General features: G+C 53.6%; 1 protein-coding gene across 1 annotated transcript in view; it reads right to left on the bottom strand.

Moving 5' to 3' along the window:
- Positions 1-15,479, bottom strand: part of Cep72 (centrosomal protein 72) — a 34,857-nt gene that overhangs the window by 7,872 nt on the left and 11,506 nt on the right. Inside the window, exons 4-8 of the mRNA XM_077109414.1 lie at positions 13,304-13,412; positions 7,109-7,287; positions 5,565-5,774; positions 4,323-4,627; positions 914-1,052 (exon numbers count right to left, since the gene is read on the bottom strand). Coding sequence (XP_076965529.1) covers positions 914-1,052; positions 4,323-4,627; positions 5,565-5,774; positions 7,109-7,287; positions 13,304-13,412 — 942 coding nt within the window. The remainder of the gene's footprint in view (positions 1-913; positions 1,053-4,322; positions 4,628-5,564; positions 5,775-7,108; positions 7,288-13,303; positions 13,413-15,479) is intronic.

Here is a 15,479-nt window from a genome sequence, read left to right on the forward strand (position 1 = left end):
TGGAGTTCAAACAGAACATGCCCAGCACGTGACCCTGTGCCTTGAGAATGGTGAGGCACAGAGGGACGGCAGGCTTCAGGGTCACTTTGCTTGGATTCTCTACATGCAGCCATGTTGATTCTCAACAGCTTGTATTCTAGAAAAAAGGTGACTCGCCAGCAGAGGCTGCATATGCTGGCAGCCACATCTGGAGCAGCGTGGAGAGTGCCGGGGAAGCTCATCCTGCAAAGAGCCTGGCAGCTCCACAGGGGCAGCAGCCTGGGTACCATGGACCCACCCCACTGCCACAAGGAAGAGGTGTGGAGGCATGGGCTCAGGGCACCCTGACACAGGAGGAGCTAAAGGCCATGACAGGACACTGAGAAGAGGGGTCAGAGCCCAGTGGTTGGCAGTGGAGGCAGCTCAGAGTGCTGTTCAGGGTCTGCCAGCTAGCAAGCCTCGCTAACAGGACACTAACAGGACGCCCATGCTGCAAGAGAGAAGGCAGCTCTCTGGGCTGCAGGCCCCAGGCTGCACGGTGGGAGCCCCTGAATGCCCTGCACTGACTGGTCACCAGTTCACAGACACAAACAGACCCAGACCCTTTCAGGTGGGGGCCTCCTGCTGGGCCCCAGGGCATTTCTGCCAGATGCTCTGCAAATCGGGCCTGTGCCCAAGTAAGCACACAGAGAGGATCTGGAGAAGGCAGAAGCCCTTTTCTCAGCCTCCAAACCCCTGCTTGAAGACAGGGAAATTGGAGCACAGCCACAGTAAGGGACCGCATTCCACTCACAGAGGATGTCCACTGTCTGGTACTGGGACAACCTGGCAGACTCTCCAGAGCTCCTTAGGGTGTGGGGGACCCAAGTGGCGGGTCAGCAGACCTGCCAGGAGCTGCTGCCTGGACTGAAGGCCAGCACCCAACAAGACTCACCGAGGAAGGCCTGGTTGCTGTGCAGGGACTTGCAGCCACTCCAGTGCCTGTCCACCAGGTCCAGGAGCGCTTCCAGGAGCGCCCACTCCAGCACAGCCCTTTTCCCAGGGGGAGCTACTGAGTGTGGTCTGGGAGACGGCTGTGAAGGAGACAAGATCATGAAACTGGCTGTTCAGCCATGGCCGGCAGGTCACCGCAAGAACCAGGTCTAAGGAGAGAAGATGGCGGGTTACAGCAAGGTGGCCCTACCCAGCAGCTCCTTGGCACCAGACTTAAAAAGCAGGAAGACATCTTCTCAGTGCCGTGGGTAATTAAGGGAACCCACTGAACAGTACTGGACAGTAAGAGAAACCAGACACAGAAAGTCTGAAACTTCAAACTTGCGCCAGCTCGGCTGGCAGCAGTGGCCGCTGAGGATGGGGGAACACAAGCAGAGAGAGAGGAAACCCTGGCAGATGAAACACTGACCTGTGGAGCCCTGTGGGCTAGAAGGAGGCTGACCTTAGCAGACCCAGAGTCAGTGGGGGGTGGGATGTGCTTAAGGGACAACCAACCCAAATCCCTGGCCATGGGCAGATGGCTCTGTGGGAGGTGAAGAGACAGAGGAAGCTGCCAGCGGACCCAGCAGGTGCCTACTATGACCCCCAGAGTGTGTCTAAACCAAAGTGGCTGGAATGGAGGCCAGGAAAATGGTGCCTGGAGCCTGCAGGCTCCGGATGAAAGGAGAGAGGCCTCCCTTGGTCACAGTTGTGAGTACCACACTCAGGGCACTGCCTTTGATTCACATGCACAGCAGTGAGGCGAGACCCATGGGGGTTAGCACCCACGCCCTAAAAGTGGATTGACTTAACCTGAGGCTCCAGAGATCCAACCTCCGGCAGAGACAGTATCTCCCCAGCAACAGAGGCTGGGGATCACACCTCAGACACCCACTGACAGTTCCAAGCTCAGGACTAAACCCCAACCCTGGGAGCTTCCAATGTAGAACTCTTTTTTTCCTCCATTGCTGTGGTTTGGATGCGAGGGTCCCCCAACAGCTCACATGTGAGGCAAGGCAGGAAGGTCCAGAGGAGTGACCCAGTGAGTGACGTGGTCCCCTGACGGGATCAGCTGGAGGCAGCTGGAGGCAGGTGGGGCGCAGCTGGAGGAGGAGGCCCGGGGGCGAGGCTTTGGGGCATATATTTGCATCTGGTGAGTGGAGTCTCTCTTGCAGCTCCTTAAAGGTTCGGTGAGCCGCTTCCCCTGCCACACTCTTGTGCCATAGGTCGGCCTCACCTTGCGCCTCAGGAGTGCAGTTTGTGTGTGTGACTGGGACCCCTGAATCCGTGAGCCCCCAGATAAATCTCTCCACCTCTAAAATTGTTCTGATCAGGTCCTTTAGTCATAGCAAGGAAAAAGCTGACTAAAACAGACATTTTCTCCCCATTTTTTACTTTAAAAATTTTTAACTTTAAATATTAACTTTAAAATTTTTCCAAATATCACTTCATCATATTTTGTTACTTTTTACTCTTTTCCATTCCACACACAGTATGTGTGTGTATTCTCACTGCATGGATGTGTATACAAGTGCATGTGCCCGCACACACCCACACACCCACACAAGCACACTTTTGCTTCCGTCCCACACCCTCATACACCTGACGCTGGCCTTTCTGCATCTTGGTTTGTGCCTTGAATAGCCGCTTCTTCACTCCCTTCCCCACTCAGAGCCAGTTCCGTGTTTCATCTTCTTGTGACATTAGGGCTCTTCCTGGCTCCCCTTCTAACAGGGGCAGGAAGGTGACTGGGCCACTTTACAGAACAGAGACCCCGCTGCCAAGCAGTACCCACATCTCAGCCAAGCAGCAGTAGTGAACCTCACTGCACACGCGCTTCAACACCCAGGCAGGAGACCCAGGACCCAGTCAGGAACGACATTGCTCACATATCAGAAACAGAAGCGCCAGAAGCAAACAGAGTCTGCATGCAAAAGGACACGGTATAAAAAGAGGAAAGGGGGGCTGGGGTAGAGCGCTCATCTAGCAGCGTGGGGCGCTGGGTTCCATCCTCAGCTCCACATGAAATAAAATAAAGGTTCTGCAACCAACTACAACTAAAACCCAAAATATTTAAAAAATAAAAATAAAAAAGAGGAAGGGGTCCATCTGAATGGGTGTGCAAGTCCCAAGGCCTCCAAAAACATGAGGAAACAGGCAAACAATCCTCCCAGAACTCATGATTCCCAACAAAGATCCCACAGATATGAAAGAGGATGGAATTCCATAGAAAAATTATAAAAACTGATTATCAAAATATTCAGTGAACTAAAAGGAGATCTAAAGAACAGATTAGAACAGACCCCTGAGATTAAGAAATGCCAGTAACGTGGGACACTGTCTCAGGAAAGCTGCAGGAATCGAGCAGAGACAAGCCAACAGGAAGGTCACTTGGGCTGCACCCACATGGTCACAGGGCAGAGCCACACAGCCCTGTGGAGAGAACCAGACGCTGGACGTGGAGCTACAGGACTTGTTTGCCCAGCTGTATTTCGGTCTTGCTTTGGTCCCATCCCTTCTTCCTATGTCCCTATTTTTCTGAGTGGAAGTCTTTACTCTGTACCATTACATACTGGATACTTGTAAATTGCTTTTAATTTTGCAGGAGCTCACAATGCAATATTGCCTTGAGCCTCAGAGTAGACCTTGGACTTGAACTTTGAGCCATCTCAGAACTGTTGAGACCATGGGGACCCTGGGGAATGGACTAAATGTGCTGTGCACTGTCAGATGGGTTTGAGCATTTGGGGGTCAGGGGAGGAATGTCATGGTCTGAAGGTGAGATGCCCCCCAGAAGATCACGGGTAAGACAATGCAAGAAGGTCTGGAGGAGAGATGATTGGGTCATGAAATGTCACCCAATCAGTTGATTAATCACCAATGGGATTCAATGGATGGCATCTGAAGGCAGGCGAGGCGTGGCTGGAGAAGGTGGGGCATTGGGGGCGTGGCTTTGGGTAGAAACTCTCTGCTTCCTGATCATCATGTGAGCTGCCACACTCTTCTGCCATGACGCTCTGCCTCACCTCGAGTCCTGAGGAACCCAGCTGGCTGGCTGTGGACTAAGACCTCTGAAACCATGACCCCTCAAATAAGCTTCTCCTCCTCTACAGTTGTTCTGGTTGGATCTTTTAGTTGCAGCACCCAAAAAGCTGACCAAAACACCTCTAATATGTGGCTGCGTTTCCACCTGACCACACTGGGCACCGTGGCAACAGTGCAGAGCACGGGAGCCAGCGCCAAGGAAAAGAAGGCGTAGGGCTGCCTTCCCTGGGAGTCAGGGCACTGCGCACGCCAGACCCCGACCACCAGGGCCCTCCCCTCCCACAACCAGGCACAGCATGGCTGCACAACCTCGTGCCCCAGCTCACCACTCCGGCGTCGCCTGTGCCGCGAGGTGTCTGCTCTTCTGCCTCCGAGGCCTCAGAATGGGGAAAGGCACTCTGGCTCCTGCCCTCAGAGCTGTCCTGTCCGCTGGGACCCTCCTCCAGGCTGCAGGGCCCACTGGCCCTCTCCAGGCAGCTCAGACACTCCCAGTCGGAAGGCGCTTGGAACCTCCCACCAGGCACCCTCCTCTTCCTGAACTTGTCAGCAACAGGCAAAGAATCTAATGTTTTCTGTGAGGACAGAGCTGACTTCTGAGAAGAGGAGACAGAGCCCTCGATATCCGTGGAGGCTGCAACAGAGAGGGAGAGCTCACTGCACCAGATTCTCGGGGGCCTAGTGGCCAATATCTTGATTTCTAAAAGGTGTGTGTATGCACACACACTCCACACACTCAGAAACACACACACACAGGAGTCGGGGGAGCTGGGGGGCACAATGGAGCAAACATGGTCAAACAGGACCTCAGGCACCTGGGCCAGCAGAAGGAAACCTCAGCAGGCTAGGCATTTCCGTGAGTGCTCAGCTGCAGGGATTCCATGCACACTTCCAGGGGCTCCAGCAGACAGGTGGCACGTATGCCTTCTCCAAGAGAGGCATTCAACAGCTGACGGAAAGGTGGGGACTGTGCACTCTGATGACCAAGGTGCCATGAGGGTGCAGGACACAGGGCACCTCATGCAGGGAAGGGCCATGAGAGCAGGAGGCGTGGGCAGAAGCACAATCCTAGCCTCAACCACGGCCCTAGAACTGGAACCACAGCCATGCCCTGCAGCAGCAAACAGTCCATCTGACCAGGTCACTGCTGACCATCCTGGCTCTGGAGGCCCCATGAACTCAGCCTGAATGAGCCTCCAGGGTGCCAAATACATTCATGCCAGGAGGTTTTCAGACACTTATGCCACACAGATGCACGTGCCACTCTCAGTCAAATGTGCTCAACTTTAATATTAAAACCATAGTTGCTGTCAACCTATCCTACAAATGTAGAAGAAATGTGGGCATGTGGGAGAAGCAAAGAGGGAATGGGTGTGTTTGTGCGTGAGCGAAGAAGTACCTAAGTGTGTGCACACCAGAATCCTGAACAAGGATTATAAATTGCAACGTACTCAATTCTTTCCTAAAGTATTTCAGAAGTCTCCGCAGGTAAGCAAACACATAAAGGTCACAGGAGAAGCTTCATGGCAGCAGCAGACACCGAGGAAATGTGAAAACAGGCGTGGGGTTACCTGGGTGCGGGGCGAAGTGGGCGTGCAGCCCGTGTGTGCGGCAGGCCTCAGGGTCTCCGTGCGGTGGGGGGAACTCCCCACAGTGCTGGTCCTGAGGAGGCGGCTCTGGACAGCAGCCTCTGGAGCTGCCTTTCTTTTTCTCGTGGCCCCTCCTCGCAGAGTCCCCACACTGGTGCTGGATGGACGGAGGATTCAACAGACATCTGGATTCTATTTTATTAAGAACACTTGAAAAGCTTAATTTCATTCAAAATTACCTTTTAAGTCTATGACAGTGTATGGCATCTGTTAAGCATGCTTCCCTTAAATTGACTGAGTGGACTCCACACAGCTCTCCAGGGAGGCGAGGGCAGACCCCACGACCACAGGAAGCAGCAGTCACGGACTCATGAGCCAGAAGGTGGAGTGAGAAGTGGCACAGGCCAGTTGACTTAACAAACGCGCCACGGCAGCTAAACGAGGAGTCTTTCAATTAGCGGCATCAGAACAACTGGAGGTACAAGGGTGGCAGGGGAGTCGACCCACCCACACCCACAGAAACCAGAGCCAACGAGGGCCCACTCTCCTCTGCCTGCCCCGCGGGAGATCTGTAAGGAACAGAAGCTCCAGCATGGGGTGGACCAAAGAGCATGAGCCACGGAAGGAGAGAGATGAGCAAGACAACTGGTCTTCCCTGGAGCTGGAACAGTGCCACCAGGCAAGTGAAGAGGTGAGGCCAGGAGGGGAGAGAAGCCACAGCACCTGCCCCGAGGAAGGGCCTGGGCTCTCACCCCGACACAGGTGGGCAGAGCTGGCTAGTGTCCCAGAAGAGTCACAAAGGCCAGCGTTTCAATTGTGTCTGCTTCAGAAAAATGAAACAAAAACTAGGATGAAGTGCCACCCTCCACAGGAGCGGCCCAGCCGAGGGTGGCAGCGTGAGGTGGCACTTGGGGCTGCTCCTCGGGCAGCAGGCACACTCACATTTCAACCCAGGCTGACGGGACTCCTCACGCTGTTTCCCTGAGCCTCTCAGAAGCCTCAGCTCATAAACAAGCCCTAGTGGGAGGCAGAGTGCCCAGGCAAGCGTGTGAGGTTGTGCCCTGAGCACATGTCCCTGCTGTCCCTGACAGAGCCTCAGCGTGGCGGCCTGTGCTCAGGGCCTCTCTAAGCTCAGTGACCACAGCAGCTGTGGACATCAGCTCCACTAGCCACAGGGCACTTGCCTTTCTTGTCTACATTAGTGTGCTACTTTCTCGTGTGAGGAAAAGTGCAGCCAGACCACCTGCAGCAGGACTGTGCTGGGACACCAATGCTCCCTTCAGAGCTCTGCGGTCTCACTGCTGGCTCTCAAAGTGCACAAAGACGTGCTGGAGATCCCATCTTAGAGGTCAGTGTTTTGCTGCTGTTTTTTGGTGCTGGGAATGGAACCTAGGGCCTGTGCATGCGAGGCAAGTGCTCACCACCGAGCAGCCCAGCCCTGGTATTCTCACAAAAGCATGATTGTGTAGGTCGAAGCCCGTGACTGCTGGATCTGCCGGGCCTTCACTGCAGACTAGACAGCGTACCTTGGGTGTGGTGGTGGTCAGCCTCACGTTCCTTCTGGCTGGAGCTCAAGCTCCCAGGGGGGTTGCTTAGGTCCCACTCGCACTCAGCAATGAGGGTCAGGACCGCCTCGTCATCTGCATCCATGACCAAGCACTTCCTGGCTGAGGGGTCAGTGCACCTGGCCCTGGAGTGGTGTGGCCTGCAAGGGAGAGCAGACTGGTCAGCATCGTCAGCCTAAGGCCACTGGAGCCGCGTGCCTCAGCAGCAAGTGACTGGAGGAGGAGCTCACCCTGGAGGACCACAGGGGGGTCATGAGACGCCAACACACCACCCAGCCTGAACCATCCACCCAAAGGCACCCCTCTCAAAGAGGTCCTCCACCCACACAGGTGGTTAAGGAACACTCTTCATTCTTTCCTCAATTTCTACAATTTTTGCAGCTTTTATAACAACTAAATGTTGCAGTGTTTAAACAAGTCAATCTATAAAAATTGCAGAGTATTTGTATTTGTAGATTAGAATACACTATTCCCAACCATGGTGAATAAGCGCTTCCTTCATCTTCAGTGTATGTCACGACAAAAGAGAAAAGAATCTGAAACACTTCCTATAAATCAGAACATAACAGATGTGTCTAATGATGTCAGCAAGGCGAGGCAGAGAAAAGAATTTCACATTCTGTCCCTTCATAAAAGGGAAAATTGGGAACCCTGGAAATGAGGCAAGACTGCAGCAACCCATGTAGCAGCTGTTGCAGGAAGATGCTGATCTCCAGCAAGAACGGCCAGGGACCTGCCCAGCCCCACCCCTGCACGACTCTCAGCGGTAGCGGTAGCAGCAGCAGCAGCAGCAGTGGAAACACCCAAGGTGCCTTCGAGGTGCCCCAGGGAGCAGGGTGGAGTTGCTGTTCCGACCTGCCCCAAGGATCAGCTCCAAGGCCTGTCCCACTCCCCAACTCACAGCCAGGCCCGACCTGCTTGGGGTGAGGATACTGAGCACCCAAGGGTGAGGTCCTGGCTGCTGCCAACCAAAGCCTCAGAGGGCAGCTGTAGTAGACAACAGCACAGAGCCTGGGGAAAACGGCTGGGAATCAGATGTCCACAGGGTTTGGAAAGAGGCAACTATGGTCATGTGTCACTTAACAAGGAGGACGCAGGCCGGCAGAAGTCACCATATGCCATCATTTCACAGATGTTGAATGTCAAGCGCTCTCATACAACCTGGGACTGCTTGACACTGCTCAGTGTGGGGACTGCTCAGCTAACTTACGGTCACAGGACCACTGCCATGCCCGCAGTCCTGGGCAGCCAAGCCATCCTCAGTGTGCACGTCTGACCTCCTGGGCTCTCTCACCCCAAGAAGGCCCTACACCTGCGTGCACCTGCTGGGCTTGCAGCTCTGCTAAGCAGGAAGCAAGGTTCACCCAGAGGTGCACACTGCCAAGCTGAGGGACAGAGCATGCCCAGAACACAGCCAGGCAAAGACTAGTTCACTCTCTGGTTCGGGACAGGAAGGGAATCCCTGCCCAATCACTAGCTCATCAATAAGCTAACAGAACAGAGACCTCAAGGGCCATGTACATCAAAGAAAACTGTTCAGAAAAGTCACCAAACAATGACCACTACAACTAGCAAGCACATCAAATCCAGGGAAGCAAAGAGAATCTGATTTCCAGAGTTGTCATGTTACAATGCTCAAAATGTACAGATATAAACAAAAATTAGAAGGGATTCAAAGAAATGAAAAGGTGGAGGCCCAACACAGAAAGCCGAAACCACACCTGAGGAAGTCCAGACCTTAGCCTCTGCAATCACATAAATCAGTGATCTCCCATCCATTCAGCAAGCAAGAGCAAGCCTTCACATGGGAGAAGGGAATACGAGAACTAGGTCTCATGAACCGTGGAAGATGAAGGAGACACAGCCTAAGCGGGCAAGCTGGCATGGGGGCCAGATGTGGCCTGAGGGAGCTCACTGAAGTGCAGAGTGGGGGACCTGCAGCAGGCATGCGTGCATTGGAGGATGTGTGCTGACTGCCCAGCCTCCGGAGCAGAAAAAGAGCAGCAACAGGTCTCACAGGCTTTGGAACACCAAGCAGAGCTGCATCACAGGATGGGCCCGAGGCGGGAGTCCCAGGAGCATCTGCAGGAACAGGGCTGAGACGGCCACACATGGGAGCTCCCAGTCTGCTCTGCCTCCCGCTTCCTGCACACCCGTGTCTTGTACATGCCAGTGAGCAGAATGAAGGCTGGGCCTTGGTTGCCCCAGGAGAGCCTGTTCTGGGGACCCAAGCAAGCCCAGAGGGTGGGCTGAGAACCAGGCACTGGACTCCAGGGAGGGAGGGGCCAGTGGTTCAGTTGACCATCAGTGATCCATAACATGACCACTCAGTCTGTGACATTAAGACCAAAAGGGGCTCAGCAGGGTGCAGACAGCCCTAAACGTGGGGCACCTGGAGAGTGGTGCCCAAGGAAGCCCCATACCCCTTCCCCACTCCTGGTCCTACACATTTCTTCATCTGTGCCCCTTGTGGCAGGATTTAAAACAAACCAGTAAGCCCGAGTGCCGTTCCACAAGACTGAGAAGAGCAGGGCCAAAGGCTGACACGTGCTCTAAAGCCACAGCAACCAGGACAGCAAGGCACTGGGGAAACAAGAGGCCAGGCGACCGTGGAGCAGAGCAGAGAGCCCAGACACCCCCACAGACGTGCAGTGGACTCCATTCTGAAAAGACGCCGAGGAGACTCCAGGCAGAAAGGGAGGGGAACAAACCGTGCTGGACACCCAAACACCCTATCGTAATCTAGACACAGACTTACACCTTTCACAAAACTTCACTCAGAACAGACCATGGACCTAATTACAAAATGAAAGCTTTAAACAGCTCCCAGAGGTAGCATGGGAGTCAAATGCAGGGACTGGCTTTCCTGGTGACAAGTGCGTCTACGAAAGCTGATTCGCTGGGTTTTGTTAACATTGAGAACTTTTGCTCCATAAAGACACTGTTAAAGAGAGGGAAACGACAATCATAGGTGGGAGAAGATGTTCTGTGGGCCAGGGAGATAGCTCAGTGGTAGACTGCAGAAACAAAAGAGAAAATACCATAAAACAGGGGTCCAGCAAAGCACTACCTCCCAAAATACACAGGAGCTCCTGGGACTCAGCAGTGAGAAAAGGAGCAACCCAGTCACAAACGGGAAAGACCTGAGTGGACCTCCCACCAAAGGAGACACCCCTGGGGCTGGGGATGTGGCTCAAGCGGTAACGCGCTCGCCTGGCATGCGCGGGGCGCTGGGTTCCATCCTCAGCACCACATAAAAATAAAATAAAGATGTTGTGTCCACCAAAAACTGAAAGATAAATGTTAAAAATTCTATCTTTCTCTCTCTCTCTAAAAGAAGAAGAAGAAGAAGAAGAAGAAGAAGAAGAAGAAGAAGAAGAAGACGACGACGACGACGACGACGACGACGACACCCCAGTGGCAAGCAAGCCCAGGAGAAGAGCTGCCATCCAGAAGCTCCCTACCATTACCATCAGGAAGCCCCTGATCATGAACCTCCTAAGACACACTCCACCCCCCGGAATGGCCAAAGTATACCACCCAACACCACCACGGCAGTTACGGGGACGTGGAGCAACAGGAACACTCGTCACTGCTGGGGAAGACGTGGGGCGACTGCCTACAGAACCCCCGTACCACTGCCACACGACTCAGCCCCCAGCTCCGAGTGTGCATCCAAATGAACTCAAAACTCACATCCACGTGGAAACGTGCACACTCACACCTGCCAGATATTAGGAGCAGTCAAGTCATCCCTCAGAAGGGGAACAGATAAACTATGGAACATCCACACAGTGACTTATTCAATAATACTAATAAATGAACTATCATGACACAAAAAGACAGAGAAACCTTAAATACATATTAAGTTAAAGATGACAATTTGAAAAGGCTAAATATCATATAATTCTATACTCACTCATTTTCTGTCACTATACCGAAACATCTAAGGCTGGGTGCTTCATAAAGAAGAGGTTTTTCAGCTCAAAATTTTAGAACATGATGGTCCATACATGAAGCTGGCCCCTGGTGAGGTCCCCCTTGGCTGTGTCACATTGTAGCCGATGTGCACCCTGGTGGGAGTGCCAGGGACAGGGAATGGTCACACGGCAAGACGGGAAGCCAGAGAGCAAGCCAGGGGTCAGGCTCACTAGAGTAGCTCATTCCATAAGAACTAAGGGACCTAAGAAAACTACCTTCAGCCCTTCGAGGACAGCACCTGATGACCTAATGAGGCCCACAAGGCCCACCTGCTGAAAGTCTCACTGCCTCTCCACACACTGCCACGGCAGGGAGCAAGCTTTCAACACACGGAAGATCACAGGACATACGCAGACCACGCCCCCAACCACTGCAGACTGCAACTAGGTGATGTGTTGGAGCAGAGAAAACCGCAGACAGGGAAAAAACAGAAGCCGGCGGGGCACACTGGCACATGTGTGCAATCCCAGCAGCTCAGGAGGCTGAGGCAGGAGGATTGCAAGTTCAAAGCCAGCCTCAGCAACTTAGTGAGGCACTGAGCAACTCAATAAGACCCTGTCTCTAATAAAATGTTAAAAAGGGCTGGGGATGTGGCTCAGTAATTAAGTACCCCTGGATTCAATTCCTGGTACCAAAAAACCAAGGATATGAGAGAACAGAGAGGCCTGGGCAAGAAGGAGAAATGAATGAAAAATGGTAGAACACTGGAGGTGTTCAGGGCAGTAAAACTATTCTGTATGAGGACAAATACACAACAGTAGGCACTGGTCAAAATCTGCAGCATATACCACTCAAAGATAACACAACAATACTAACTCATCAATTATAACTAATGCAAGATGTAGCGTGCAGGAGTATATGGGAACTCTCTGCACACTTCACTCATTTTTTCTAGAAACTTAAAGCTGCTCTAAATACAAGCTTATTGCAAAAGACTGAGCATTTGCATGCCTCCCAGATTCATATGTTGAAACCCTAACTCCAATGTGATGGTGTTGGGAGATGGGGCCTGTAGGAGCTAATCAGGTCACAGGTGAGGTTCTCATGAATGGTACTGGTGCCTTCACAAAAGGAATCCCCAGCAAACTCCCTCCCACTGCCACCATGTGGAGACACTGTGAGAACTGGACAGCAACCCAGGGGATTGTGCCTGGAACTTGACCATACTTGCTCACAGTCCTCAGAGCTCCAGGTGAGATCTGCACAGGCCAAGTCTGCAGCTAGGGCCACAGTGGTTTTAATGGAAGACTCGTTCACTGGCAGATTGCCTACAGCAGCTGGAGAAGCTGAGACAGGATTACATGGTTCCAAGAGCCTAAATCTTCTCTCACAGCTGTTCACAAAAAGAATAAATAAAGGCTGAACCCTGCATTAGATAGCTCATTAGGATGAGCTAAGGCATATAATGCAAGAAAAAGAAAAATAAAGAAAAAGTATCAGACAAAACAAAATGGAGCACAAGAAAGAAGACAAAGTCCAAGCTCTTCATCCAGCAATTTAAACAGGCTCCCGGATGCTGCTCTTTAGAAGCAACCCATGCACAAAGCACAACAGTTCTCCAGGTCTCACTCTGTCAGCCTGACCACAAGGATACCGCCTAAGTGAAGGGCAGCAGGCAGCCAGAGCTGGAGGCAGCAGGGGAAGCAGGGCACCAGTGGGTGCAGGACCCAGTGCTGACCATGGCAGAGCTGGAGCACTGGCACTAGAGGCGCACAGAGGGAACGCACGCTGTGGATGGCCTTGGGACTGGTGGAGGAGGGGACGTGGACGTGGACCTCGAACCTCCTCCAGGCAGGCAGGGCTCCTGCAGACCACTCCCATCCAGAAGCGGGTGTGGCGGCCTGAGATGAGAACCTGAGAGCAGCCGCTGCGGGGGTGGGGGGAAACAGCTGAGGGCTGCTTTCTTCGCACCAGCCCTCTGCACTCCCTGACTACACAGGCCACTCCAATGAGCACTTTAAACATAAAAAATAACAATGACTTTCAGGAAATGCAGAAAGTGGGAGAGAGACGCTGTCCCACCACCAAATTTGGCCCCAGTTGACGCTGGGCACCTCTTCCCTCCATTCCTGTGCACCTGAGGGTGGCTGAAGTGCATGTGATTGTGAGTGTGGCTGAACACCCAGCAACCAATCTGAGAGGTGGCCTCAGGGTCCCAACCACGTCTGCCCGTACCTTCCGACCTTTAGGGCAGCTGGGAAGCTCTCCTTCGAGTCCAGTGAGTCCTCTGAGGCAAAATGCAGCAGGGAGGCCTTCCGCTCACTGTCTCTGACAGGACGGTCATCTAGGAGAAAGTCGCAGAGGACAGCAGAGTGGTGAGGGCAGCTTCCGTGGAGGAGCAGAGGTGCCAGACCCCTCCTAGAGCACACCTGCAGAGGAGGGCTCCTGACCCCTCGCCACGCCTGGCTGCCCAGGGGTGCTGCTGCAGTGCCACGAGGCCAGCCTGCTCTTGCAGTTCACTGCTCAGACGCCACCAAGCGGACAGGCTGCTGCCATGGCAAAGGAGCACATGTCCGAGGTGCACTCGCCCATTCTTAAACGTGGACGCCAGGTGCTGGATGAGACTCTCATCACGTGGCGCACTAAGGAGTCTCCATGGAGGAGAATCCTGAACACACTGGGAGCACTTGACTTGTGAGTGTGCCCTTAGAGTATGTTCCCCAAGGCCCCCAGGGATGAACCACAGTGACAGAGGAGGGGTTTAACGGTCTCACAGTGTGGGCTGGGGCCTCAGAAGGGTTCTACCAAGAGTTCCTGGCACCTCTATGCAGATACCTGGGGATGAGACGGTCCCACTCATTGGAAACTGCCACATGTCTGTCACAGAGTCAACGCTGTCGACATGGTCAAGCTCTATGCTACCTCCCTAAGGTACTCTGTGGAAAACCTCGAAATTATAGAAACAGTAAGAAATAAGAAATAAGTAACTGTGCAGTGTACTTTTAAGCAGAAAACCAGTTGTGAAGGTCATGCACAAGAGCCGCGTCCGAGGCCTCTGCACGTGGGGCTCCTCTCACTCCCCGAGCCATGCCCAGGAGACAGGCGCCCACTCCTCCTGCTCTCCTAATCCCCTCCTCTGGTCCCCAGGTCTGTCTCCACCAAAGCTCAAACACTCGTGGGGTGTGGCTCCTCTTGTAATAACACCTCTTCTCACTGCACCTCTCCCCTCAGAGTCAGTTCCAGATCCCCACTGCAAAAATGCACACCTGGCCCCTCCATTACACTGCAAACTCAGGTGTCCAAAGCAGAGGCGGCTCCCCACTCCCCAGACCACAGCCTCTGCTCACAGCAGCACACTCTGGACCCCACTCCCCCTCCCCATAGCCCCATGGCCACCTCCCAGCTTCTCCTGCACAGCCCCCCGCCCCCGCCCAGGTCTTTGCTACCCACTTGCAGCCAGGCCTCCGTTCTCTCCTCAGGCACCTGCTGGGCAGGGCCAGCCCTGGACGAGACTCGACTTCAAGGATGCTCCTTGATTGTCTCTGGAAGTATCTTTCCTTCTCTACATAAACAGTGTGAGACTCAGCATCTACCCGCTGATGACAAAGGGAAACCCATGATTTAAAACTGAAGAACCCCAGAATCACCTGTAGTGACTGGGATGCGGCTTTAAAGGGGCCAAGCTGGACATGTGTAAGTCACTTGCTCATCTTCCACATGTCAAATCAAACATGGCCGTGAGCCAGAGAAGAGCCGGGAGAGGGAAAGGTGGGGAGGGCAGTGATGGAAGATCCTCTGACCTGGCGCTCACCCAGAGGTACCAGTCTTCCGCCACCTTCCACAAGGAGCCCAGCACTGTCTCCTCTGGACATATCACATTCCCACAAGTTCTTCCAAGGGTCAGGTGGCTGCCATATGGCCTTCTACCAGTAGAGCTTGGCCACAAGGTAAAATGGCCCGGGGGCAGGCTCTCAGCATCAGCAGCACAGGCAGGCGACTTCCCCCAGGGGGCAGCAGCTGCTCCGGGCACCAGGCAAGAGCATGGCCAAGGTTTACACCACCACAGGCTCCCACCCCATCTAACAAAGGCCAAGAGTTCAGTCACTTCCGTCCCAGCCAATCTGCCCACCCAACGCAGGGGCTGCACCTCTTTTCTTACCCTGTGACAGACCTACACAAGACACTACCTACATCTGCTCCCGTACACTTCCCCTGGGCCAGGAAAATGGCCTAATCTTAGACAACACACCAAAGGACTGAGAAACAAATCACGGCTGACTCTCAATCTCATTCTAGGTGGGTTTCAGACAGCCCACCTGCCCAGCCAGGCCCTGGGACCTCAGAGGTGGCTGCACTCTCGGGAGGCCAGCACCACACACCTGCCCTGATATCTCCAGACGCTGGCCATCCC

Source organism: Callospermophilus lateralis, chromosome 5 (assembly GCF_048772815.1).
Source record: "Callospermophilus lateralis isolate mCalLat2 chromosome 5, mCalLat2.hap1, whole genome shotgun sequence".
Lineage (NCBI taxonomy): Eukaryota > Metazoa > Chordata > Mammalia > Rodentia > Sciuridae > Callospermophilus > Callospermophilus lateralis.